This window comes from Charadrius vociferus, unplaced genomic scaffold (assembly GCF_000708025.1).
Source record: "Charadrius vociferus isolate BGI_N301 unplaced genomic scaffold, ASM70802v2 scaffold68, whole genome shotgun sequence".
NCBI classification, from domain to species: Eukaryota; Metazoa; Chordata; class Aves; order Charadriiformes; family Charadriidae; genus Charadrius; species Charadrius vociferus.
This window is the reverse complement of record NW_009649946.1, coordinates 391,387-414,615: the sequence shown is the minus strand read 5'-3', so window position 1 is coordinate 414,615 and position 23,229 is coordinate 391,387. Positions and strand designations below refer to the sequence as shown.

The window sequence follows — 23,229 nt, the reverse complement described above, 5'->3', positions numbered from 1 at the left end:
AGTTTACAGAGTTTCCATCCATTCCTAGATGTACATTCTTTCCCCTGTGCTGCCTCAAGCTACTAAACTGCACTGAGTACCCATCCTCTCAATGAAACCAGCTTTGTTATCAATGAAGTGCGATACCATTTTTTAAAAAGATTTCAGGAAAGACCTGAGGAACCAAAGAACAAAGATATTGGCATCTGCACTGCAGAAATGAATATAGCATTCTAAATGTATTGTAGGCCCTTGAAGAAGAACGTGGACTAGAAAAGCCTGCTAACATCATTTTCTTAGACTTCTGAAAGGTGTTTGATAAGGTCCCTCACTGAAGACTTTTAAAATACTTAAATCATAGGAAACGAGGGCAACAATAAACAACCACAGAGGCGGAATATAACTAGTAGAGCCTTGCAGGAATCTGTGCTGAAGTCCATGTTTTTCAGTAGATTCATAGCTGATTTGGAAGAGATGTTTAATAACGAGTAACAAAGTTTTCTGATGATACCAAGATAAGGGCTGACTCTGAACAGCTGCAGAAGGACTCTACAGTACAGAATGACTGGGTGATAAAATGGCAGATGAAATTTAGTACTAATAAATATTAATAAATTACTAAATTCAAGAAAGAATAGCTCTAACTCCAACTTCAAAATTGAGAGATGTTAATCACAGATTTCACTTTCCAAACATGGATGAGATTTCTCTTTATGGAATGAGAAACACAGTTTCTCCTCTTAGACAGGAGTAAAGACAAGTAATAAAGAATCTAGTTTCTGTAACATTTGAAACTACTTGAAATGACCAGTTTTGAACAGAAGAACCTAACATTAAGCTTCTAATTGCAATCACTTTTACCGGTTGATGGAGCCTACAGGGAAGAAATGCTTTGGTACTTGAGAATCAAGACTTTTTTTTTTTTTTTTTTTTTTTTAAATCAGAGACCTTTGCTTTCTTTAAAAGCATTTTACGTATATAAACCCAACTTTATTTAGAGTTAATTTTCAGTCTGTGATCTTAACAACCAGAACTGGTTCTCAAGAGCAACAGTCAGTCAGGAGGAAGATAACAATTCCATTAAAGGTTTAATTTACTTTCTGTAGACAACAGAAATCAACTTACATGATTTACAGAAAGAAAAAGATTACAGCTCAGAAAATCATAAAAATATTTCAGCATTCTGGGAAATAAGGAAATAAGGAGAAATATAAATATAAATGTGCTTAGAACAAACACTAGCAACAGATTGAGCTTCACTTACCTAAATGCAACAGTGACACTGATTTGACATCAAATGTGAATTAACGACACTGTTGTCCAAGACAACAATCCACATTTTACACGCAAATAGAATATGGAGAATAAGAAAAGATAAATCAGTTTCATTTAGAAATTTATTAAACATTAGAAAGGACTCTGATGTGACGCTGAGGGAGGACTGCTCTGTGAATTTCTCTGTATCTGACTCACAAAAAATCTGCTTCCCTTAATGAAACATTTTTAACAAACTTTAAGGTATCCTACATCTACTGTGTCACAGAAGGGATTTTTAACACCATGGAAAAAGCCTCAAAAAAGAAAACTTCAATGTTCCTTAGGATAGAGATTATTCTTTTTAGACTCAATCAGAAGTGATGGTCTGCTGACTGCAACTTTGTAGAAACAATACTTTCATATAAGTTACAATTAAGTGCAAAGACATGAGCTTTATTGGCTTCTAGGCCTAAATACAGATTGCCTACGTGTCCATTTTAGGATTCACAGCACAGAACAGAAAAGGTTCTGGCAAGCGGGTGATCCAAGATCATTAAGTGTTTAACTTCATATTATTTTCTTCATTAGCAAAGCTGTATCAAGATGTTGCTACCGGTCATATCTACTCACTTACTCCAGCTTCTGTGCTACTGCATACTATTCTTCCTGCTGTGCTGTCCTTCATTTGTGACAGTGCAGCTATAAACAAGACCATGGAAGTTATCCGAGTTTAAGAGTAATGCCACTCTGAAAATATTTTGGTTTTCTTTCAGATTCGGTGTTGGTTTGTGGCTTTTTTTTAAAAATACATCTAGATGTGAGATTCACTGAGTTGCTCCACAAACAATTACATTAGCAGAAGTCAGTTGCAATGAACTGGAGTGTGGGAGCTGGAACAATTGGTTACTTAGCGTGTAAAGGGGTTGGAAACTCCTACAACTATGTTGTCAACAAAGAAAATGAAAATGGTAGCATGCTCGCTGGCTTTGAAAGGACAGGAGGTGCTTCCATGCACTGTGTTGGATGTCCCTGATGTTACTCATAGAAATATCAGGAAAAGCTGTAGAAACTTCCTGTCCCCTCAGTGCTTATGTCTGCATGTGTGTCTCATGTTGAATCTGGAGAACTCTGCAGTCAGGAATCCCAGAGCTGAAGAAGCTTCATGAAAGCAAGTGAAAGGAGTTAAGGCTTTTCTGATCTGGTATTTGTTACAGCAAATGTAATACTAAATGCAATAATTTGCCCAAAAATTAGTATCAAAAGGAATTTTACATTCCCATAATGACCACACAGAACTTACTTAGAACACAAGTTTTCCATTGACAAGCACATGGTACAATAGGCACCCTCACAGCCCTTTTCCCAGCTATTCTTGGCTGGCTATAGGTAATCATAGGCCACAAGTGAGTTTTAAGATACTGGGAGAATGAGGTACTGCTCACTGTAGGAGAAGACCAGGTCTGAGACCAGCTGAGAAATCTGAAGGTGCACAAGTCCATGGGATCTGATGAGATTCATCTGCGGATCCTAAGGGAACCGGCAGATGAAGTTGCCAAGCCACTATCCATCATATTTGAGAAGTTGTGACAGTCAAGTGAAATTCCCACTGACTTGAAAAGGGGAAACATAACCCCCCTTTTTAAAAAGGGTAAAAAAGAAGACGTGGGGAATTACAGGCCAATCAGTCTCACTGCTGTGTCTGGCAAGATCATGGAGCAGATCCTCCTAGAAACTCAGCTAAGGCACGTGGAAAATAAGGAGGTCGTTGGTGCCAGCCAACACAGCCTCACTAAGGTCAAACTGTGACTGACAAATCTGGTGGCGTTCTACGGTGGGGTTACAGCAGTGCTGGATAAGGGGAGGGCAACTGATGTCATCTACCTGGACTTGTGCAAAGCATTTGACACTGTTCCGCAAGATGTCCTAGTCTCTAAATTGGAGAGATATGGATTTGACTGATGGACCACTCAGTGGATAAGGAATTGGCTGGACAGTTACACTCAAAGAGTTGCGGTCAATGGCTCGATGTCCAAGGAGAGGGCAGCGGCAAGTGATGTTCCTCAGGGCCTCGTACTGGTACCTGTGCTGTTTAACATCTTTGTTGGTGACATGGATGTTGAGATCAAGTGCACCCTCAGCAAGTTTGCTGATGACACCAAGCTGTGTGGTGCAGTCGACACGCTGGAGGGAAAGGATGCCATCCAGAGGGACCTGGACAGGCTTGTGAGGTGGGCCTGTGCAAACCTCATGAAGTTCAACAAGGCCAAGTGCAAGGGCTTGCACATGGATCGGGGCAATCCCATGCACAAATACAGGCTGGGCAGAGAATGGATGGAGAGCAGCCCTGAGGAGAAGGATTTGGGAGTGTCGGTTGATGAGAAACTCAACGTGAGCAAGCAACACGCACTTGGAGCCCAGAAAGCCAACTGTATCCCGGGCTGCATGAAAAGAAGTGTGGCCAGCAGGTCAAGGGAGGATTCTGGCCATCTACTTTGCTCTCATGAGACCCCACCCGGAGCACTGCGTCCAGCTTTGGAGCCCCTAACACAAGAAGGACATGGACCTGTTGGAGTGGTTCCAGAGGAGGGCCATGAAGATGATCAGAGGGCTGGAGCACCTCTCCTCTGAAGACAGGCTGAGAGAACTGGGGTTGTTCAGCCTGGAGAAGACGCTGGGGACACCTTATAGCAGCTTTCCAGTATCTGAAGAGGGGCTACAAGAAGGCTGGAGAGGGACTTTTTACAAAGGCATGTAGTGATAGGATGAGGGGTAATGGCTTCAAACTGGAAGAGGGTAGATTTAGATTAGATATTAGGAAGAAATTCTTTACTCTGAGGGTGGTGAGGCACTGGAACAGGTCACTCAGGGAAGTTGTGGAGGCCTCATCCCTGGAAGTGTTCAAGGCCAGGTTGGATGGGGCTTTGAGCAATGTGGTCTAGTGGGAGCTGTGCCTGCTTATGGCAGGGAGGGTGGAACTGGATGATCTTTAAGGTCCCTTCCAACCTAAACCATTCTATGATTCTGTGATTCTCTGATCAGTGCATTATTGAAAGACATGGTGAGTCTGGACAGATCCCTCTGTCGCCTAAAAATAAGGGAACTCTCACGTGACCTACATACAGCTTTGCTTGCCACCCCAGGGGTGTGTGTCTGGGTTCTGTTCTGCTCTCTGACATCAATGCAGATTGTGATGTGGGGCAAAATTAGCCTCCTTCTACCTCTTTACCTGTCTGCAATATGAAAATAACAATATGGATCTTTCTGGCAAAGAAAGTATTCTGCTGTGTGTTGTGCATCAGAAGTTTCATAATACCTCTACAAAGTACTTTGCTATTGGCCATATGTCTCAATTTATGAATCTTTGCTGTAGTTTAAATAACTCAGACACTGGGTTTGCCTACACCTTCTGTGATAGGGAGTAAAAAGTCTTAACACCTTGAAATATTTACATTCTCTGATTTTGCATTTTTTAATTTTTAGTTGGATTCCTTACAAGTTTGGCATATACAGGTAATTTGGGTTTTTTTCTGGATTTCATGCCATTTAATGACTATATTTATAGACTATTTTATCATGTTTTGCCACTGTGACATACATTATATTTTGATTTTTTCATTTTGAGAAATCAAAATATATTTTGAAGTTTTCTCTTTGAGAATTCAATGCCTCCCACCTGAGGTTTTTTTCTTCTTTTGAATTTCCAAAAAAGAGAGTGTTTTTCAATGTGAACAAACAAAAATAAGCAATTATTTTTCAATTAATTGGCATTCTTCCATATTATTTTAATCATATTTCAGTTTTTTTAGGAAAAGAAACTGGATCTGTTAATTTCAATTATCTGCCTTTTTTTAGTCATCGCCCGTTTGCATAACGAGAAGAAAATTTGTTAAAAGGATTTGGGCTTACAGTAACCCACAGACTCATTAAAGAATATAATTTTCATCTTTAATGATGTAGTGTTCAAAAAGTGTGAACTTTAAGCAAGGACAGGTGGAGGATAGATTTCTCCTTAAATCATTAAAATATAATACAGAATTCTAATATTTAATTTAAAACATTTTTAGAGAGCAGGTCTTTGCTAATATTTTCCGTTGATGAGCGTGCAGGAGACAAATCTGCTTTTAAAAGCATTCTATATATGGAGTTATTTTTCTGTCTTTCTTTTATCCCTTTCCCATCTATCATATATATTACCTTGCCTAACAATCAATTGATTCACTCTTTCACAGTAGAAATATGGTAGTCGTCTAGAAGAAGACTGGTTAATCAGAAGACTGGTTAATCAGATATAACTCACCCACTGGGACACTTTTGAGACAGTAATATTTGTAAAACATAGCTGAGTTTATTGTGGATGCAGCTGAGTCACAGAAATGTATAGCTCTGACTACACTACTACATTACACAGTCATAGCAAATTTAGAAACTCTAAGGAGTATACATTTTCAGGTTCCTTGAGATGGCAGTGTGTTTTTCTTAATATTAATATGGCTTTAATTAGGAAGAAGCGTTTATCATATACAATACTTAGATTCTTCATACATTAAAGCCGATACAGAAACTTTTTTTAAATAAAAAAATAAGCACTGTACAATAAAATAAAGCAGAACCAAAACCTAAATTTAGCTAGCACATTCTTGAATGTGTTCCAGCATCATAAATTATGACTTGATTTAAAAGACTATATATTAAACCCATATAAATATCCTTACCTCACAGTCTCTAGTGCTAAAAGCTCTGTAAGAGCTAAAGCTTCCAGGTAATTATTTCTAAGACAGATTCTGGTCTCAGCAAGACTTTTAAATCCTAACTGAGTAGCTGCTGTCATAAACTTGCAGTCTTTTCTGAAGAAACAATTTCAGCTTTAAAAAAAAAAGATACTACTATAAATATATTTGGGTAGTGTTGGAAATACAGATTTAAAGAAACGACGTGATTTCTGTTTATGTGTTTCCTTCTTAGAGAGAAAAAAAATGTAACATTGTTTTCATAATCTTTCACAAGCGTAACTTACAGAGTAACCATTCTAAAAATTACATATTCCTTTTGACATTTTCAAAATCTATAGTAAGATAGAGATAATGACATTTATAATTAATCTTCTCAAATAGAGAATAAATTGAATGAAAAAACACAATTCTGACCCTTCCAACACTATTATTTCAGTATTATCAGGCTCCAAACTATATTCCCTTTCCCATTTTCCAAAACTGTATTTGACTCTATTCATTCGGCATCACAAATACAATGACTCCATTTTGTTCTGTATCAGCATGGATGCTGAATCGTCTCAGGAAAATAGGAAAAAGGACAGCAATGATACCAGTACTGATCAAGAATAAAACAGAATGCAAGTTTAACAAATATGAGCATCTATGAGTACAGGTATAGTATGCTGACTTAAGAATCATAATACTTAACTAAAGAAGGATGATGGTTCAGAATAGCATCTCCTCAAGGTACTGGTCTAAAGAAACAGGAAGGGCAATATACTATATCTGACAGACTAGATGTTTCAAGAAAGGAAGTTTTAGTTTTAGTGATATTACACTTATATTAAAATTATTTATTACCTTTCACATACATTTTCTACAAAAAAACCCTATATTTGAATATATAAAAACTTCAAAATTAATATTTTTTAAACGGAAAAAATTTACATACAACATTAATTAGTCAGGCAGAACTCCTAGTTTACATAGACATATGTATATGCAAAGTAATGAGAATGATGATAGAAAAGATACCCAGTGAATAAAGACAACTGTATAATAAACAAAAGGACAAAAAGAAACATAATTCCCTAAATTTCATATGTTAATTTCTCCTGTCATTTTAGGTGATTTTAGTGGTTTATACAGTAATGGATTTACATAATAAAAATACAAAATCAGGTAAGAAAATGTCACTTCACATTTCCAAAGACCAAGAGCCACATTCTAATAGGAAAAACACTAACCAGACAATCTATTCTTCTGAATTATTGCACGCACTAGGTGATTGAAGGCACAAGCCTTCTGGCCTTCTATCTTCCAATTTACTCACATTTGCAATAATCTGCATGAAATGTACAGTCTGTCATGTTTTATTGCTTAATTAGCAACTTATCAAAAATCTACACTATATAAATGTAATATTAGGGATTTTTTTTTCCACATGTTCACTTACTTTTTATTGGGATAATGAGCTCAGGAATGACAGGAAGAATCTTGTTTCCACCATGTTCCAGCATGTCATGGATTCCTTGACGAGCAAAAAAGTCATATGGAAATGTCATTTCACAAAGCCCATCAAAAAACAAAGGCAGATAGTAATGATAGTCCAGCTTTTCAATCTCTACCTGAAAATACAAAATAAACAAACAAATAAATGCAATTTTTCAATAATAATACAAAGCAATCAGGCCAACAGATAACTCATGCCATCTACACAGGTACATTTAGTAAATAAAAATTCATTTTGTATCACTGCAGAGTATCATTAAGTTTCAAATATGGTTTATGGCCAGATACTGAAATCCAGAAATATTAGACCTGAAGAAAAGAATGAAAACTAATATGTTCCCATATATTTTCATTTTTTGATAAGTCAGTACTAGATTCTGATATTATTGCTTATACACCTTACTTTGTATGTTACCCACCGGAATTAAACCAGCCACTTTAAGAATAACATTATGTTTATTTTGGAAAAATCTGATCTTTAGATCTTCACTTGGACACTGAAAAGAACAAATAAGAGAAAAAAGAGATTCAATAGCAAAGCACCTTCTCTGAACACAATATGATTCTCAAAATCTGTTGGAGATCAGTTCATATCTTTAGGTATCCACTTCCATCTTTAAAACACTCCTTAGCTGCTACCCTAGTTTTCCTGTAGGATTATATTTTGTAATTGAGTAGATGCCTGCTCCTTCAAATCTAACAAGCTTTGTCACATAGATCAAGCTAAAGGTCCAAATAATCTAAAAAAAATTGTCAGGTTAAGCAAACAAAACCCCGGCCCTTAATTTAGGGCCAGTAATCACATTCTCATGTGAATTGTAGAAGAAAAATTTGAAATCAAGCAGCCAAAATTGAAGTTGGGCCTTACACTTCTTGGGGAATTCCCAAAGTCATCAAGTAGCAGACATACATTCTCTGCAGCCACGATTCATTTTCCTCTCTGCTTGACTCTGAGCAGATCTGAATCTTGGTCTTGCGCATCTTAGCTACTGACTTGACTGCTTCAATCTTTCATGTTGAAACTGATCCATCCATGATAAATGAAAATTAGTTGGAACAGATAATCGAAAGTAAGTCCTTTACATTTGCTTTCAGCATCTCACCAATTACATACTTACATAGTCTCATATGCACTGATTGCAACAATTGCGTAATACCTATTCACCTATGTGAATGAAATCAAGTCCCTGTAATGAACCGTGTAGAGGAAGGAACAAATGAAACTCACATTTCCTGTTTTCACAATAACATATATGATGGCTTCTCTGTAATTATCGCTCATTGGCTTTTTGTTTCACAAGGAAAAACGCCTTTATCAGATGCTTTTAGGGTAAATATCCCAGGGTCAGTTCTTGAGAAAGTTCAAAAATGACTATACAAAGCAACCATGTATGAAGATCTTTACAAAACAAGAATCAGAAGACATTTAAATTCCTAAATTGATGGGGTTTGTATTTCTTGAGGACATTCAGCATGCTACGGACAATACTTGTGAGGTGGCAAAAGAAGTCTGCCCCCAAAGTCACTGAGAACAGAAGACAACAATATAGCACCTACAAACTTCTGGTGATGAGCCTAAGACAGGCCAAATTGTTCATTACAGTGTGAAACCTGTATTGGGTAAGACAATGGCCAGGTGGTCAAAAAATCAGGACCAAGAAGCAGCATTTCTTTCCTATTCTCTGTCAACAGGACAATAAGATGTAGTTCAACATTTTTCTTTTTAACTTTTAATTTGTAGTTCATAAGATTATTAGATTGCTTTTTTTTTTATTGAATGTTCTAGTTTCAGAAAATCGAAGCCAAAACCTACAACAGCTACCTGTGTCTGGGGGAAGCTTTAAGATATGAAAAAGAGAGATACAATTAGTAATGTGTGGGCTTTTTTTTTTAAACTGGGGGGAGAGGGTGTTTCACAAGGAAAAACACCTTTATCAGATTATGTTTTTTTTTTTTAAAGAATCCATTCCTTACATTGGTTTTTGACAACTCTTTCAAAAATACAAACTTTTTCCACGGGAAAATATCCCTGATGGATGCATATTCATGTTAGACTGCTAAATCAGGATTTGCAACTATTTTGCTCAAAACACATACAGTAGAATTTCTCATTTCTTTTCTCCCAGTCTTCACTAATATCTCCTCTAACTGTATCTACCAGTTATCTTTCTTCTCAAAGATGTGATATTTCTGATACTCTGAGCAATTTTTCTCAGCTGTTCTTTGCCCTTGAAATGTGCTTTTTCTGTTTCAGATACAAAGAAAACGTGTTCAAAAGCTTGTCAATGTTTTTCAGTGGTAACTGGTCAACCCAACTGTATTATAATCGGCAAAATCTTCTGCTTCATGAAACTTCCATGTCACTTTTGTATACTACAAGCTTCTCAGGTGAAAAAGATACAACATACAGTTTATAACTGATGTCTTATCAATATGTACAACCGATGCACAGGATGGGAGGAAACTAATGGCAGTATCACAGTTAATTTGTCCAGCGGAAAATCTGTTCCTATGATGTAGCTCATAGTGAGAGGAAAGTTTGCTGAGATAATGAAAACCCAGATAAAGAGTCTAGGTTGTAAATAGTAGAAATAAGCTTCGTGGCTAATCTGCCTCTTAGATGAAGAAAGCAAGCTATTTGAAAAAACTGAAGGTTTGACAAAAAGGATGTTATTGGCCTTTCTTAAATAACCATATTTAAAGTAATCTGGCAATCCATAAGGCAAACCTGAGTTTTAGAAGGTAGTGTTTAAGACACACAAACAACTTAATTTTCCATCTCATTTCACACCACTGATTACATAATACTAGATGTCATTGATATGATTATCCAAAAGTCAGATTTGATCTCCCAGAAACATTATATCTAACTGTTTATGTATGCATTTAACATCTTTAGCTAAGGCATTAAAATTCGGTATAGTAAAAGAAACTCTGGAATTGTTGGTTTGATAAGGACAAACAGGAGTTTTTGTAAGGATACCTTGGTAAAATAATTGTACCTTTTAAGATTTGTCTTCCATTCTACACCAGCTATTTCCTCTCTATTTTCTAGGTTAATGGAAAGAGAAAAGGGGAAACATTCTTGAATAGTCTCAGTTTTGAACTTCCTTTCTGATTTTTCTTCCAAGATTTCTTTCAACCTTCTTTCAAGGTTTCTTTTTTTCTTCCAATATCCTCTATCCATTGACAAGACGAAGCCTGTACATTTCACAGTTTTTGATTTCTTGCTTTTAGTATATTTGTCTCTTGATTCATAATGGGATGTTTGTTTTTATCTTCACTATGGAGCAAGTAATGCTCACTAGTATTTTCTCAACTTGATCAGATGGAGCTTTTAATATGGTAACTTTGCTTATGGTACTTACGATTCAAAGATCAATTCTGCCGTTGCATTTAGTCCCTGCATGTTTTCTAAGAAGAAATTATTTTCTTTTTAGCCTGCTGTATTTCACCTTTCAATACATATTGCATAGGCTTATACTACAAAGATTATCTATTGAAAGAGTTTTAGTCTAACTTATTATTTGTGTTCATCAAAAAAAATACAAAATCTATTGAAAGAGTTTTAGTCTAACTTGTGTTCATCAAAAAAAATACAAGGGAAGTTGTACCTATATTTTGCATTCTGCAATGAAATGATAAAATACTTACCTTAAAACAAGTGGAAAATTATCAAACTGGAAAAGAAACAGGCAATGGCAAGGGAGAAACACCCCAACAGAAACCTTTTAACTCAGTCAAACTGAATTTAGAGCATTATTAACACATTCTATAGTTATTTAACTTCTCACAAGAAGTTAAATAACAGAAGAAAATATTTACCTCCCAGAGATAAATTAAAAGAAGCAATAATAAGAAATGTTTTTGGAGTTTACTGTACTGGCTGGCTGAATTCAGCTCTGAAATATCACTTCATGTAAAAAAAATACAGAAATTTTGCATAGATAATAATTTTGAATTTACTGCATTCCCTATTACCTCCATGTTAGTTACAAGATGTCATCAATAAAAATAGTTGAGAAGAGCTACGAACAGATATTGTTCTGTTTTATTTTATATAGCAAGATATAATTCAATTTTCTATAGTATTCTCTATATCTTGATGTCCTATTGCTCTTCTCAATGAAGTTGGAACACAGTAACATTTAATTCTGAAAACACTGAAGAGGAGTATGATATGAAATAGTTTCCAACTATGATGTGCACCTTAAAGTAAATGTAGTTCTAACCTTTTTTTCTTTTTTTCATTTTAGGGGCATATAATCGATAATTGTTTTCTAGATATTATTCCTATCTGCATAGAGAGGTTCCTTCTACATATGGCTCCAAACGGAGCAATACGACTCTTTATCCCTGCAGATTGTCTCATTTGCCTGTCTCATTTTTGCACTGCTTTCTCTCAGCTGACAATGCTGCCTAATCATGTGGATTATTTTCAAATTATGGGGAAACACTCATAATAAAATGCATCCACTTACTTTAGGCTCATTCTTGATATGCATGAATGAGAAGCATAACTGAAACAGAAATGGTTTGATCAAAATTATTTGGCAATATTGCAAAGTCATTTTATTCATAATCTACTGTAAGCAACAATGGCTAGAAATGGATATGATCAAGACATCTGTAAGGTTACTGAAAATCAAATACTCAAAGTATATCACTACAGCAGACATACTCCACAGATATTATGTTGAGAACAATTGTTACTAGCAATGGTGCTGATCCTGCCTATGATAACCAAAACATTTTCTTTTCAGTTGACACACCTGGAGGTGACAATCTAATCTTACTAGGGTTACTGAGATGAGGAAAATTAATAGTCAAGAAGAAGGTCATATTATTCCCTAAATAACTAGAGGATCAATGATTGGGAGAGAAATGGGGGCATGGAGAAGGAAGATCTAAATTTGTGTGAACTCCTCCCCACCTAGAGAGAGGGTAAAAAAACAACTGAAATCTCTTCCTATAAATGTAACCTAAGAATTAATTTGTATTTAAGAAATGGATTCTGAGCTACGTGTGCGAATCTCTAACAGCCTGTGAGCTATGCCTTCCAGAAGATAATCTAGTACATTTCTGGAGGGAGGGGATTCTATCCTTGCATTTTCATAAATCTTTTGAATTGTACTGCCTGGATTTAGACTTTATCAATATAAGTTTCGCTGGTAATACAGATCAGGCGGGTCTTGCCAATATAAAGGGGGGTCAGTGTATCATACAGGAAAAAACAGGATGACAAAAAAAATGCCTGGATTATGAGATACAGACCTTAGAGTATGACATGCAATGTTAAATTGACAGACTAATAGCAAAAATTTCTGCTACAGTATAGTTCATCAGTGTGATAAAGAAGGGAAGGAAAGGGAGGGGAAGGGAAGGGAAGGGAAGGGAAGGGAAGGGAAGGGAAGGGAAGGGAAAAGAGTTGAGCAGACTTATTAATCATTACAAGCCACCAATATTATGCAGATATGAAAATGGCAAATATTATTTTAAATGTATGAGATATTTCTAGTATAGATAGAAAAGCATTAATGCTACTACACAAGGCAGTCATGAAAGCTCTCCTGTTGTTATCATCAATTTACCCTAATACAAAGTATCCAGATTTTATTCCCATTAATTCTTCATTGGAAATAACAGGGACAAACTGATATATAGGAGTTCCCCAAACTGAAAAAAGTAAAGAAAATTAAGTGGGTTTTGACTTGTTCTTATTTTGGATTCTAACCACATTAGATTATCTGAGTCAACTGATTTCTAAGAAAGCAGGTAAAATATACTATTATTCTAATACAGCAAACAGCTGTAGACTATGCTTAAAGAATTGCTTTCTTTTAATTGATGGGAAGCAGCATAAATAGAAGATGAATGCATCCTGAGAAAAGTGCTCTGTAAACATGACTGACAAATGTGGAACGTACTCGAGAATTGTTTGTGCGAAGCAAATAATGGACCACATGATAATCTCAGTGGCAGACAAAAGTATCTCCACTACTTCAGAATGTATGCTTATATAGTTATACTCTTCTTGTCGCACAAAGACTTGCTGATGCCTTGTTAGACACACCCAATTGTTCCATTTTTTTCCTTACATGATTTACTAATATGTTGTAAGAGTTCCACAAGCTCAATAAATGTGAAACTTTAGATTAGGATAGAGAGGCATTATTTCTCTGCATTTTGCTAATCTCTTTAATTTGCAATCGCCTAATATGAGCCTTAAATGATGTGTAAAGATAATTTGCACTTATAATAGCCATGCAATATTATATGTAGCATATACACCTACTTTGAGAGGTGAATAGGAATTAATGACCCCTCAGGGGTCCCTAGCCCCATGGCAGATTAAGCTACACCATCAGCTGCAACATCTGAGAAATCCCCCATAGCTGCACTTAGGCAGCAGCAAGAAGCAGAAGATAAACGCTGTTCCTTCACTATAGAATGCACAAAGGTTTATCATTGTGAAGAAGAAACTTCCAATATTGCAGACACTTAATTAGGCACCAGTGGGCACATTTTCTCTGAAAAGGAAAGCAAAGAGGATAACACATCCCAGTAAGAGGCAAGGGGAGGAGGCTAGATAGAGATTAACACCCCCCCCCTCTCCAAGACAGAGTTTGAAAGTAGAAAGACCATAAGGAGGTGGCTGCAAGACTCTCCCACCACCTTTCTGAGGAAGAATATTGATCTTTTTTTATCTATTGGTGCAATATGGAGTTCATTTTAAACTTTATCAGACCAGTTTGTCCACCCCAACAAAACACATACAATGCAGTATGTCAGTACGGGGTTAATTTAAAATTGACTTTTTGGAAAAAATATTCATCTTTTGCTCAAAGAATGTTTGCTACCATTTTGATAAGATGAAACCACACACTCTTATGTTATTTGTCGAGAATTGATTATGAGGATAAATCAGGAGAGAGTGTCAACTGATTCTATCCCATTCGGAAAGCTAGTGGCCAAGTAATTGTTTTCTTATTTTTTGGCATTAATTTCCTTTTGCTTTGCCAATTATTCACGCAAAGCTGTTTGTCAAATTAACTTGAAGTTCTTTGGGTTTAATAAAAAGAACACAAAACAGAAAAATTAGAGACAAACAGGAACATTGGGACAAAGGCACATAGAAAAAAATGTCTGTGGGAAAAGTTTAAAACAACTATCTGAAGATTTCTTTTGTTTTAATAATTGAACTATAGCATAAAATACTAGAAAACCTTCTACAATGTAATGCATAACTAGAATTGTCCATCCATCCAATTTTGTTGTAAGTTTCAGACATGCACAAAGTGAAAAACTGGCAGGTTTATGGCTTTAGAAATTATATAACATGTCACTAAACATTATCATTTGCATTTTCACACACAATATTTTTTTAAAAATACAAAAAAAATTATGAAACCAAATGGCTCAAAGGCAACTTAGAACAGTGATCTTTCTACATTAAGACCATTCTATGAGACTGTTCCTATCACATTCTGACTCTTCACACTTATCTCTAGGCAGGAAAGTGGGTAGAATGGCCATAATAAATAGAATAAAACAGTGGTACTGTGTTCTCTCCCCAACAGAAAAGAAGAAGAAAAAATATTTCTTCAAACTGTTTAAGGTGAGCCTATAGTCTTATCTTACTTTGTAGACATCATGCAATTTCAAAGTTGATCCAAACAGGTAATAATTGCATTTTGCAACAAAAGCAAATGTGCAGCAAATGTGTTTATGTATATAAACATGATTAAGCTACTTCTTCTTTTAAGCCCATCCCATTATTCCTTTATTCTGAGTAATGTAAAGGGGTTACTGATGGTTCCCTACAGGAATAGACATGGTATACTCTTGCTCACAAATTCCAAAAATGCATTGCCATAGGGGATTTCTGAACATTGTCAGAGAAAAATATATCATACCTATCATACACCTGTTCAAGTCTGCAATTTTTAGGTTTTATTCCTGTACCACCAAAATTGGAAAAATGCTTCACTCACATTTTATTAATCTCCAAAGATGTAACTGTATATTTGTGGGTAACATTATTATTAAACAAGGAAAACTGTACAAAACAGGAAGGAAGCCAAAGTCCATAGTGCATTCATTTCTTATTATACAGTTAATCTTATTGATTTCACACAGCATTTGGATAATTCTTTTAATGAGAACATCCTACTTTTCAGGTTGATTTTTTAAAAAGAATCTATACTTCTCAGAAGTCCAATCAGAATCCTACATGTACCAGAGCCCAGTCACTTAGCTGGCTGTGTCATAAGTTTAGCAAGAACTCAGAAGCTGGTTTAAATTAAAGGTTTTATATGTCTCTTTCTCTTACAAAACAGACTTGCTAGACACAGAGCAGAAATCTGTAGACTGTACTTTGCAGATTCAGCTTGTTGAAAGCAATCAAAGGCACAGTTTTAAGAGTTAAAAAAATAATAGATAAAGGATATCTGGCTCTGTAGATATTGAATTAGGATTTCAAAAAGCTTTCAATAGAGTCCTTTTCAGGAGATTATTAAGTTAGTAGCCACAGGAGGCAAAATGAAGTCCCTTCACGAATTAAAAGCTGGTTACAGTAGAAGAAGCAAAAAGGCTAATGGTGGAGTGCCCTGGGGATTAGCAGAAATGATGCTGCTTGGTATATTATCACAGGCCACAACAATTTTGAATTAAAAGTATTACTCAGAATTATAGAAAACATGGAATATTGCAAAGAATTGAAACTGGCTGACAAAATGAAATGATTTACCAATGTGGTAAAGATACAATGCAAGATAAAAAAGTAAAAATTATGATTTACTTTTGCAACTTATAATGCTGTGTCCTGGTTCAAGGTAATTGCATTGATTAATATTAAGGCCGAATGATGTTGATAACTATGCAAAAATATTGGAAAAGTGATTCTTATTTCAAAGACTTCCAGTTAACAGTCTGGTCTGATTTGAAAAAGCACCACCCGAGGCAAAGGTCAACAACATAAGCAGTATTAAGAGAGATTACTTCCTAATATGGGTACTTTCTTGAATAAAAGTTTTTAAAGACATGAAAAAAATGCACACTTTTTTTAAACTTCATTTTTGTGATACTCGTTTCTAACTGCTACCATCTTGAATCTTCTGGAAGCCATAAAACATTCTGAAGTGTAGAACACCATTTTGTAAGTTCAAAGTGATACATACAGTGACAGCCAAGGAAAGATGATAAAGGTTTTTATGGACTATAGTAACGCAATCTTCTTCAAGAGCTTCAGGGGAGAAGTTCATTATGTTCATATAAAAAATGAGGCTTATTTGGGAGGAGAGTGATAACAGTGAGAACAGTTCTGTCCCTAGGTCCGGAGCCCCCCTTATGAGACTTGCTCTCTGCGTGCTCTGTCAGTGGAATGAGTCCTACCTTGTATGCTATCCTCTCTGAGTGGAGTATTCCAGGAGGAAGTTGTTTGCCACAGAAGGTCAGGTCATCCTCCAGTGACTCATTTTGTTTCTATTAATGCCACTTTGGCACTGTAATGTGCCACACTGGCCTGCTTAGGAGTTCTCATCTGCAGCAAAATAAGTTTCTGCTAACCGAACAGAATTATCTGAGCTGTCACAAAGAGAAGTACTCCTCATAGAAGGTTCGCAGGCAACTTCATCTAATTTTCGATGAATTTGTTTGCCACTTTCGGTTATACCCCTTCCATGATTAATCCAATGGACACACAGAAGCTGAGATCTACAATATTTTAAATGCACACAGTAAACTCTAAATGGTTTATAGTATGGGTTCAAACAAGAGAATAATTTTTCACAGCAAAAAAAATATGGCAAAGCAAGTCATTACTGTCAGCACATTTGCTGAACTTCTAAAAGGAAATCAACACAATAATATCAATTTAAAAATCAAAACACTGACATCTAGTCACTCTCCTGTCAGACTTAAACTATTTATTTTAAAAATCAAGTCACAAATGTAAGTAAGATGCACAAACTACTGGACATTCCTCCACTTCCTAGAAGCTCCAGCATAAGGCTCCCAACTGAACCTTGTTTTCATACTGATTAAGCTTAATTAAAGAAGAAATATGTGTAAAGGTGACACAATTACTCAGGACTTTTAATTGTATATCTCTAGAGCTAATATAACTAACTAACAAACCAAATTTCAAGTGAGTTCAAGAAACGATTATTTTGTACCCAGCAAATTTTGCTCAGTATTTGTATTTTAATGGTATTTCATGCAAAAAGGAATCACAGTAATATTTAATCCTATTTAGAATATTATATATGGTGACATGAATAAAAACACTTGCTTTTTTGTGAGGGTGGATAATGTTATTCCGGTAACTGAAATATTTTAAGATGTGTATGCCTCTCTAACATCTCAATTCTTCACTCTCCTGGAATAGAAAAAGCTAATTTCCAGCAAGGTGAAGTCAAGCATGCATAAAAAGTGTCTGACCTACCTTGTGGCTTCTTCAGAGCCACAGGAACTAGATTAAGCTCTGTACTGATTAACAGGATCTCTTAAAGGACGGAACTTTGGTTAAAACCTTACTTATATTCAAGGCCAAGGGATTTTCAGAAAGCGCCAAGAAGCTGTGAGGGGTCTGTGGCATAAGTTGACAAAGTAATTGTATAACTGACAACCCTTGAAAGTCACCCACCAACTTTTAAAGTGATTTAGTGGTACATCCATTTGGGAATCTTTTCCACCAGCCAAATAGCCTCTTTTGGTTCGATTGCCCACATATGAAAATTACATTCCTCCCCAGGAAAGAGCAATGTCTGAACATTTCCAGATAACCATCCAGGATCCAGAAAGATACTAAAATGTATTGGGACAGTTACCACGAATGCTGTATATTTAGGCCAGGAACTCTTGCATTTGACCAACAAAGAGGTTCTGCAATCAAATCTTCCTGAAACAAGTTGGAGAAAGCAGGGCCACAATGTGTGAATCTTCACTAACTTCAGGAATAATACACAGGAAAGTTAAAACATTCTCACTGCCTGTAAGCGTGTCTGAGAAAGACCATGGACTGTCTAAGTTTTGGAGCAGAGGACTGTCGAAGAAGATGTCAACCATCAGAAATCCTTTGTCCCATGGCCTCCAGGAGCCCTGGAAGATGGCTCTGATGTTACTTCACGCTTTTCAGTCACAGTCTGGTGGAATGAAATACCTGAGACAATATGCTAGCAACGCTGAAAGGTCCCCAAAGGTAAACTGCAGACAGGTGAACCAAATACTAAATGCAATAATTCCAGACATTGACAGAGCCTCAGAAATGGAAGGGAATACTGCACCATCTGCTGGCTGATACCAAACACTATGAAGGTGTTGTCCTCTATTTCAAGAGTGAACTATGAAACAAGATAGCCAGGATATTATTGTAAATTTCAAGGTCAGATTTTGCAACAAACAGATTGGGCTACCACAGAAAAGTTAAAATCCTCCCCCTATTAAAAACAATGCTATTCCAAAGAAGCAAAAACTCAAGACTAGCACATAATTTTCAGAACTGATAACCTACAGTGTGACTAATAGATGTTTACATGAATTATATCTATACTTAAAACCAAAACAGGGTGGGGAGTCATTCTCTGAGCCCAACGAACAGTAGTGTGGGAGAGATTGTTTCTGTACAGCTAAATGCTTTGATGTACAAAACAGGGGGGTTGCCTTTAAATTGCATATTGTGAATAGGCTTGGTAGTTGCTTACCTTGAATCATGGATGAGCATTATCTAGGCAAATAAACCCCGGACAAAATCACACCATCTATCTGCGTACTTAACAGTGCTGTGTCAATGCTCAAGGCCATACTATGACCCTGTTAGTTTTCTAGGATAAATGTGGAGGTTGGCATGACTTACGCAAACTGAGGCAGAATGAAGAACATAAATACATTTGCAAAAAATAAATCAGTAGAAGTCTTTTGGCTCAAGTGTTTAATATCACTTTTTTATATCAAAGTATATCAAAACATATATGTTTAGTGCAGAGGTATCACTCAAGACTATTAAGCAAGTTGAATTGATTAGACAATATTACTCTCTAAAAGTTAAAAATAAATCCTGCTTTAGGAGGAGATTACAGTCGCTTGTGGCATCTGACATGGGTGTCTGTGAAATGAGTCATTGAACATAACTGTTACATTGATGGTGTCACAGAAAATGGCATTTCACAGTCGGAAAGAACTGTTCAGATGACTTTCAGTCAATACATCCATATTACTTTCACTGATTTTTTTTTGGAGATCATATGTTGTCAACAAATTCAACAGAAACTTCAATATGCTTCTTTGTGGTACATTCATTTACCTGTGATAATTCATCTAGTTATGGTCATTTGGATTTCTGTGCAAAATGCCATGCCAGCCCAAACAGAAATTTTCTTCGGATATTGGACACAATGTTAGTGTTATGAGTCATACACTTGTACCAATCAGATAATTCAACAGGTCTTTCTGAATTTGGTACCCATAACAAATCTACTTAGGTATATAAAAATATGGTGTTTCAAAGGCAACAACTGTTGATCAAACATTGACTTAAGACACTGAATTTAGAAACCCTTCCCCATGTATTTCTGGTTGCTTTATTAAGCATTTATTTGCTCTTTCAAGAAAACTTTTTTCCAAACTGTATTCATCTCAGCAAGATAGGATAAGTCCCTGGAAGGAAGGAGTGGATTTGGTGAAATCTGGATGGAAAATATTTAAATGTACTGCAATACCCACGGCTTTATTTTGTTGGGTTAGAAAAGTAACAGACAAAATTGTCTTTGAAATTTAAAATATAAGAAAGCTTCTGTAATGTGGGTAAACCCAATGGTCATTTGCCTAAGTTCCAGCGAAATTCCTTATAGTAAAGTGTTATTCTGACTTAGCAACTGAATGGGCTGGCAAAGGATTATTTTCTAATTAAAACCATAACTAGCACCCCACTTTAAATGTCAGAGGGTAGGTCTTTTTCTCTTTGGCATAATACATTTTATGTTCTTTAATTATACTTCTTTTATCTCAATGCTAAATTTATCTTGAAAATATTCACTTGCCCTTTAATTATACTTCTTTTATCTCAGTGCTAAATTTATCTTGAAAATATTCACTTGCCCTGTAATGCTGAAAATGTATGGACTTAAAGGTTTTTAATTTGTTAACAGAGTCCATATTATTGATAGTATAGGTAAATTTAAGAAGGAAAATTCAAGTTTATGCTTAATATTATAAGGTAATACATCGTGTATGTATTTAGAAAGAATAAAATATTGTAAGGCATGCCATTGTACATTCTCTTCTCTGTGTAACTAATGTACACTTCAAAATTGCCACTGTGAGACATGGTAGCTTTGTTTACATTGTATTAGTTCAGTGCATTTTTCTACTTTAATAATGCTCTTTAATACTTGAAAAAAGAGGAAACAATTCAAAATTCTTTTCCAAAGATCACAGAATCCTTCTTACATTTTGTGGATCTACTTTGTAGGCATATCTATAGCCTTTATGGAAATCAGTAAAATATTCTTTTTAAAATATACGTACTTAGGGTCTGAACATACTGCAGATATTGTGGCAGTGGTTGCCAGTATAAAATCCTAACATACAGACACAAATAGACAGTGCATTGAAGATAAGACAATGATATTTTGAATACATATTAATAATAACAATATTTTGAATTTGTATAGCAAACTTTAAAATTGTTTCTGATCAATTCCTTTAGAAAGCAGAAGCCTTTAGGAAAACAGCTAAATCTTGCATTCTTCGCTCAAAATTGGAATTCTCCCCATAAAAAAATGGGGATCATGCTTATCAAGGTTATTTAGTATGCTACCAATCTGCCACAGCAGTACTTTAAATTTGAACCATCCAGCGTACTGACTCAAGAATGTTTTTCAGGCTAGATGTATCTCTTCTGAAAATTATTGGAAAGGAAAAACTACCACAGAGGCTCAGATCAATAACAACAGTAGACTATGGCAATGATAGTTCTGGTTGATTTTTGATTTTCCTTGAAAGTAATAAAAAGTGTAAGCCAAAGACAAATGTGGGGAAAGTAAACTGAACTTAAGTAAAATAACTAACAGCGAAACAGTTGCTAGCACCATGCTTTATTATCTCTGCAAACCTCAAGAATTACATTATAAAAAATCCAGTATCATATCGTAGAGCAAGTCAGAGTGTATTTCACAGGATGATTGCCCAGTTCTTTGACTTTTCTATTCAATTTATCAGTGAAAGATGAACTGTGTCTTCAAGTGTGTTGCAAACTGAATTTGAAACAAACAGGTTTTTATAATATAGTTTTTACTAGATGAAATGAGATCAAGTCATTGGATTTGTAAACTGTCCTTGAAAAAAATATACCAAGGAGGTCAATACATCGCGTAGTATCTATCTGTAAGTTATAGTATTGATACGCATTCTCCATATGCACCTTTATACATTTATTTAGTAAGATTTTTCATTGATACTTCTAAGAGTTTTGTATTTAAAAGAGTTCCTAGATTCACTAGGAATGCTGTTCTGTTTTTGCATTGACCAGAAGAATAAATAGCAATAAAATTTGCACAGAAAACCTGGAAATCACACTTTTACATATGATTTTTCTTTCTTTTCAAACATTTTGTTGGCTATAGCTTATATTCATTCACAGATAAGTAATATCAGTAAGTTGGATATAAAAATTAAATGGACTAAAACCAATGTCATATATAAAGGTAGGAAAACAAGTTTAAAAAATAACTACTTGGTTCCCAGGTAATATGAAATAAAACTATATAATAGGGGTAGAAAGGATGTTAATGTAGGTAAAACAAGCGACAGCCTTTGGTTTGGTTTACATTGTTTTGTGCATAAGTACTATATTGGACTAGTTTGTCATGCTAGTACTCACAGTTGATTTATGAGGATATATGGTTTTATGTCCAATTTATAGTCATGTTCTCAGTTTTCAGGTCCTATGGATTTTTGTTTGTTAAAAGTGTTGTAGAGTTTGGGGTAGCCCTATTAATGCAATCATTCTTATGCAGTCTCTAAAGGGAAAAGAAAGTAACTTTGAAAAGCAGAGGCTGACAACTAAGATCTGGTCATCATCCATTTAATTAATTTTTCTCAAATACAAACATCCAGAAGTCATTAAATCCTAACAATATAACGTCTGCAAATCCATGCAAAGTAAATGGAAGGTGTTCGTTTTTCTAAAGTAATCTTCAAAGTAAAGTTAATGATGATAGTAAAGACCTCTGACTAGCAAGGCAGGATCATTGAAACCAGTAGAAAAGCTCACTGCTACAGTACAGATTCTAGTGGACAGATAAAAAAAGGTCTCAGGATGGAAGTAAACAACCAAAGATAGCTAAGAAATTAGGATTTTTATTTGAATACTGGGATATCTTAGGCAGGTTTTGATACAGGAAATTAATGTGAACGCTGAACTCCTCAAAAATAGATAAAAATGCGAGAGAATTTATTAATAGAGGAGTTTTAAATTCAGGCACTGCTAATATCATCAAGTGCAGAAGCTTCACAGATACCAGTTTTATGAATATGTCCTAATCAAACTATAGTCTGAATAAGTTGCAGTATAGTCAGACTGGGAAGAAATGTGTTAAACATTATTCTTTAGAAAAATAGTTCAAAGGCAGTACATAGGAGACTAAATACACTATCACTACTCAATTTGTGTTGACTGAATTTGTAGATATACTAAGCAGCTAAGTCAATACATTACAGTGGTTTTGCACAGTAGAGCTTGATAAGACACACTGCTAAAGTATAAATAGAC

At 35.4% G+C, this 23,229-nt stretch overlaps 1 protein-coding gene across 2 annotated transcripts in view; it reads right to left on the bottom strand.

Moving 5' to 3' along the window:
* Nucleotides 1–23,229, bottom strand: part of PACRG (PARK2 co-regulated) — a 259,060-nt gene that overhangs the window by 105,956 nt on the left and 129,875 nt on the right. For both annotated transcript variants that reach the window (XM_009891441.1, XM_009891440.1), the window contains one exon: nt 7,405–7,576. In XM_009891441.1, the coding sequence (XP_009889743.1) occupies nt 7,405–7,576 (172 nt within the window). The remainder of the gene's footprint in view (nt 1–7,404; nt 7,577–23,229) is intronic.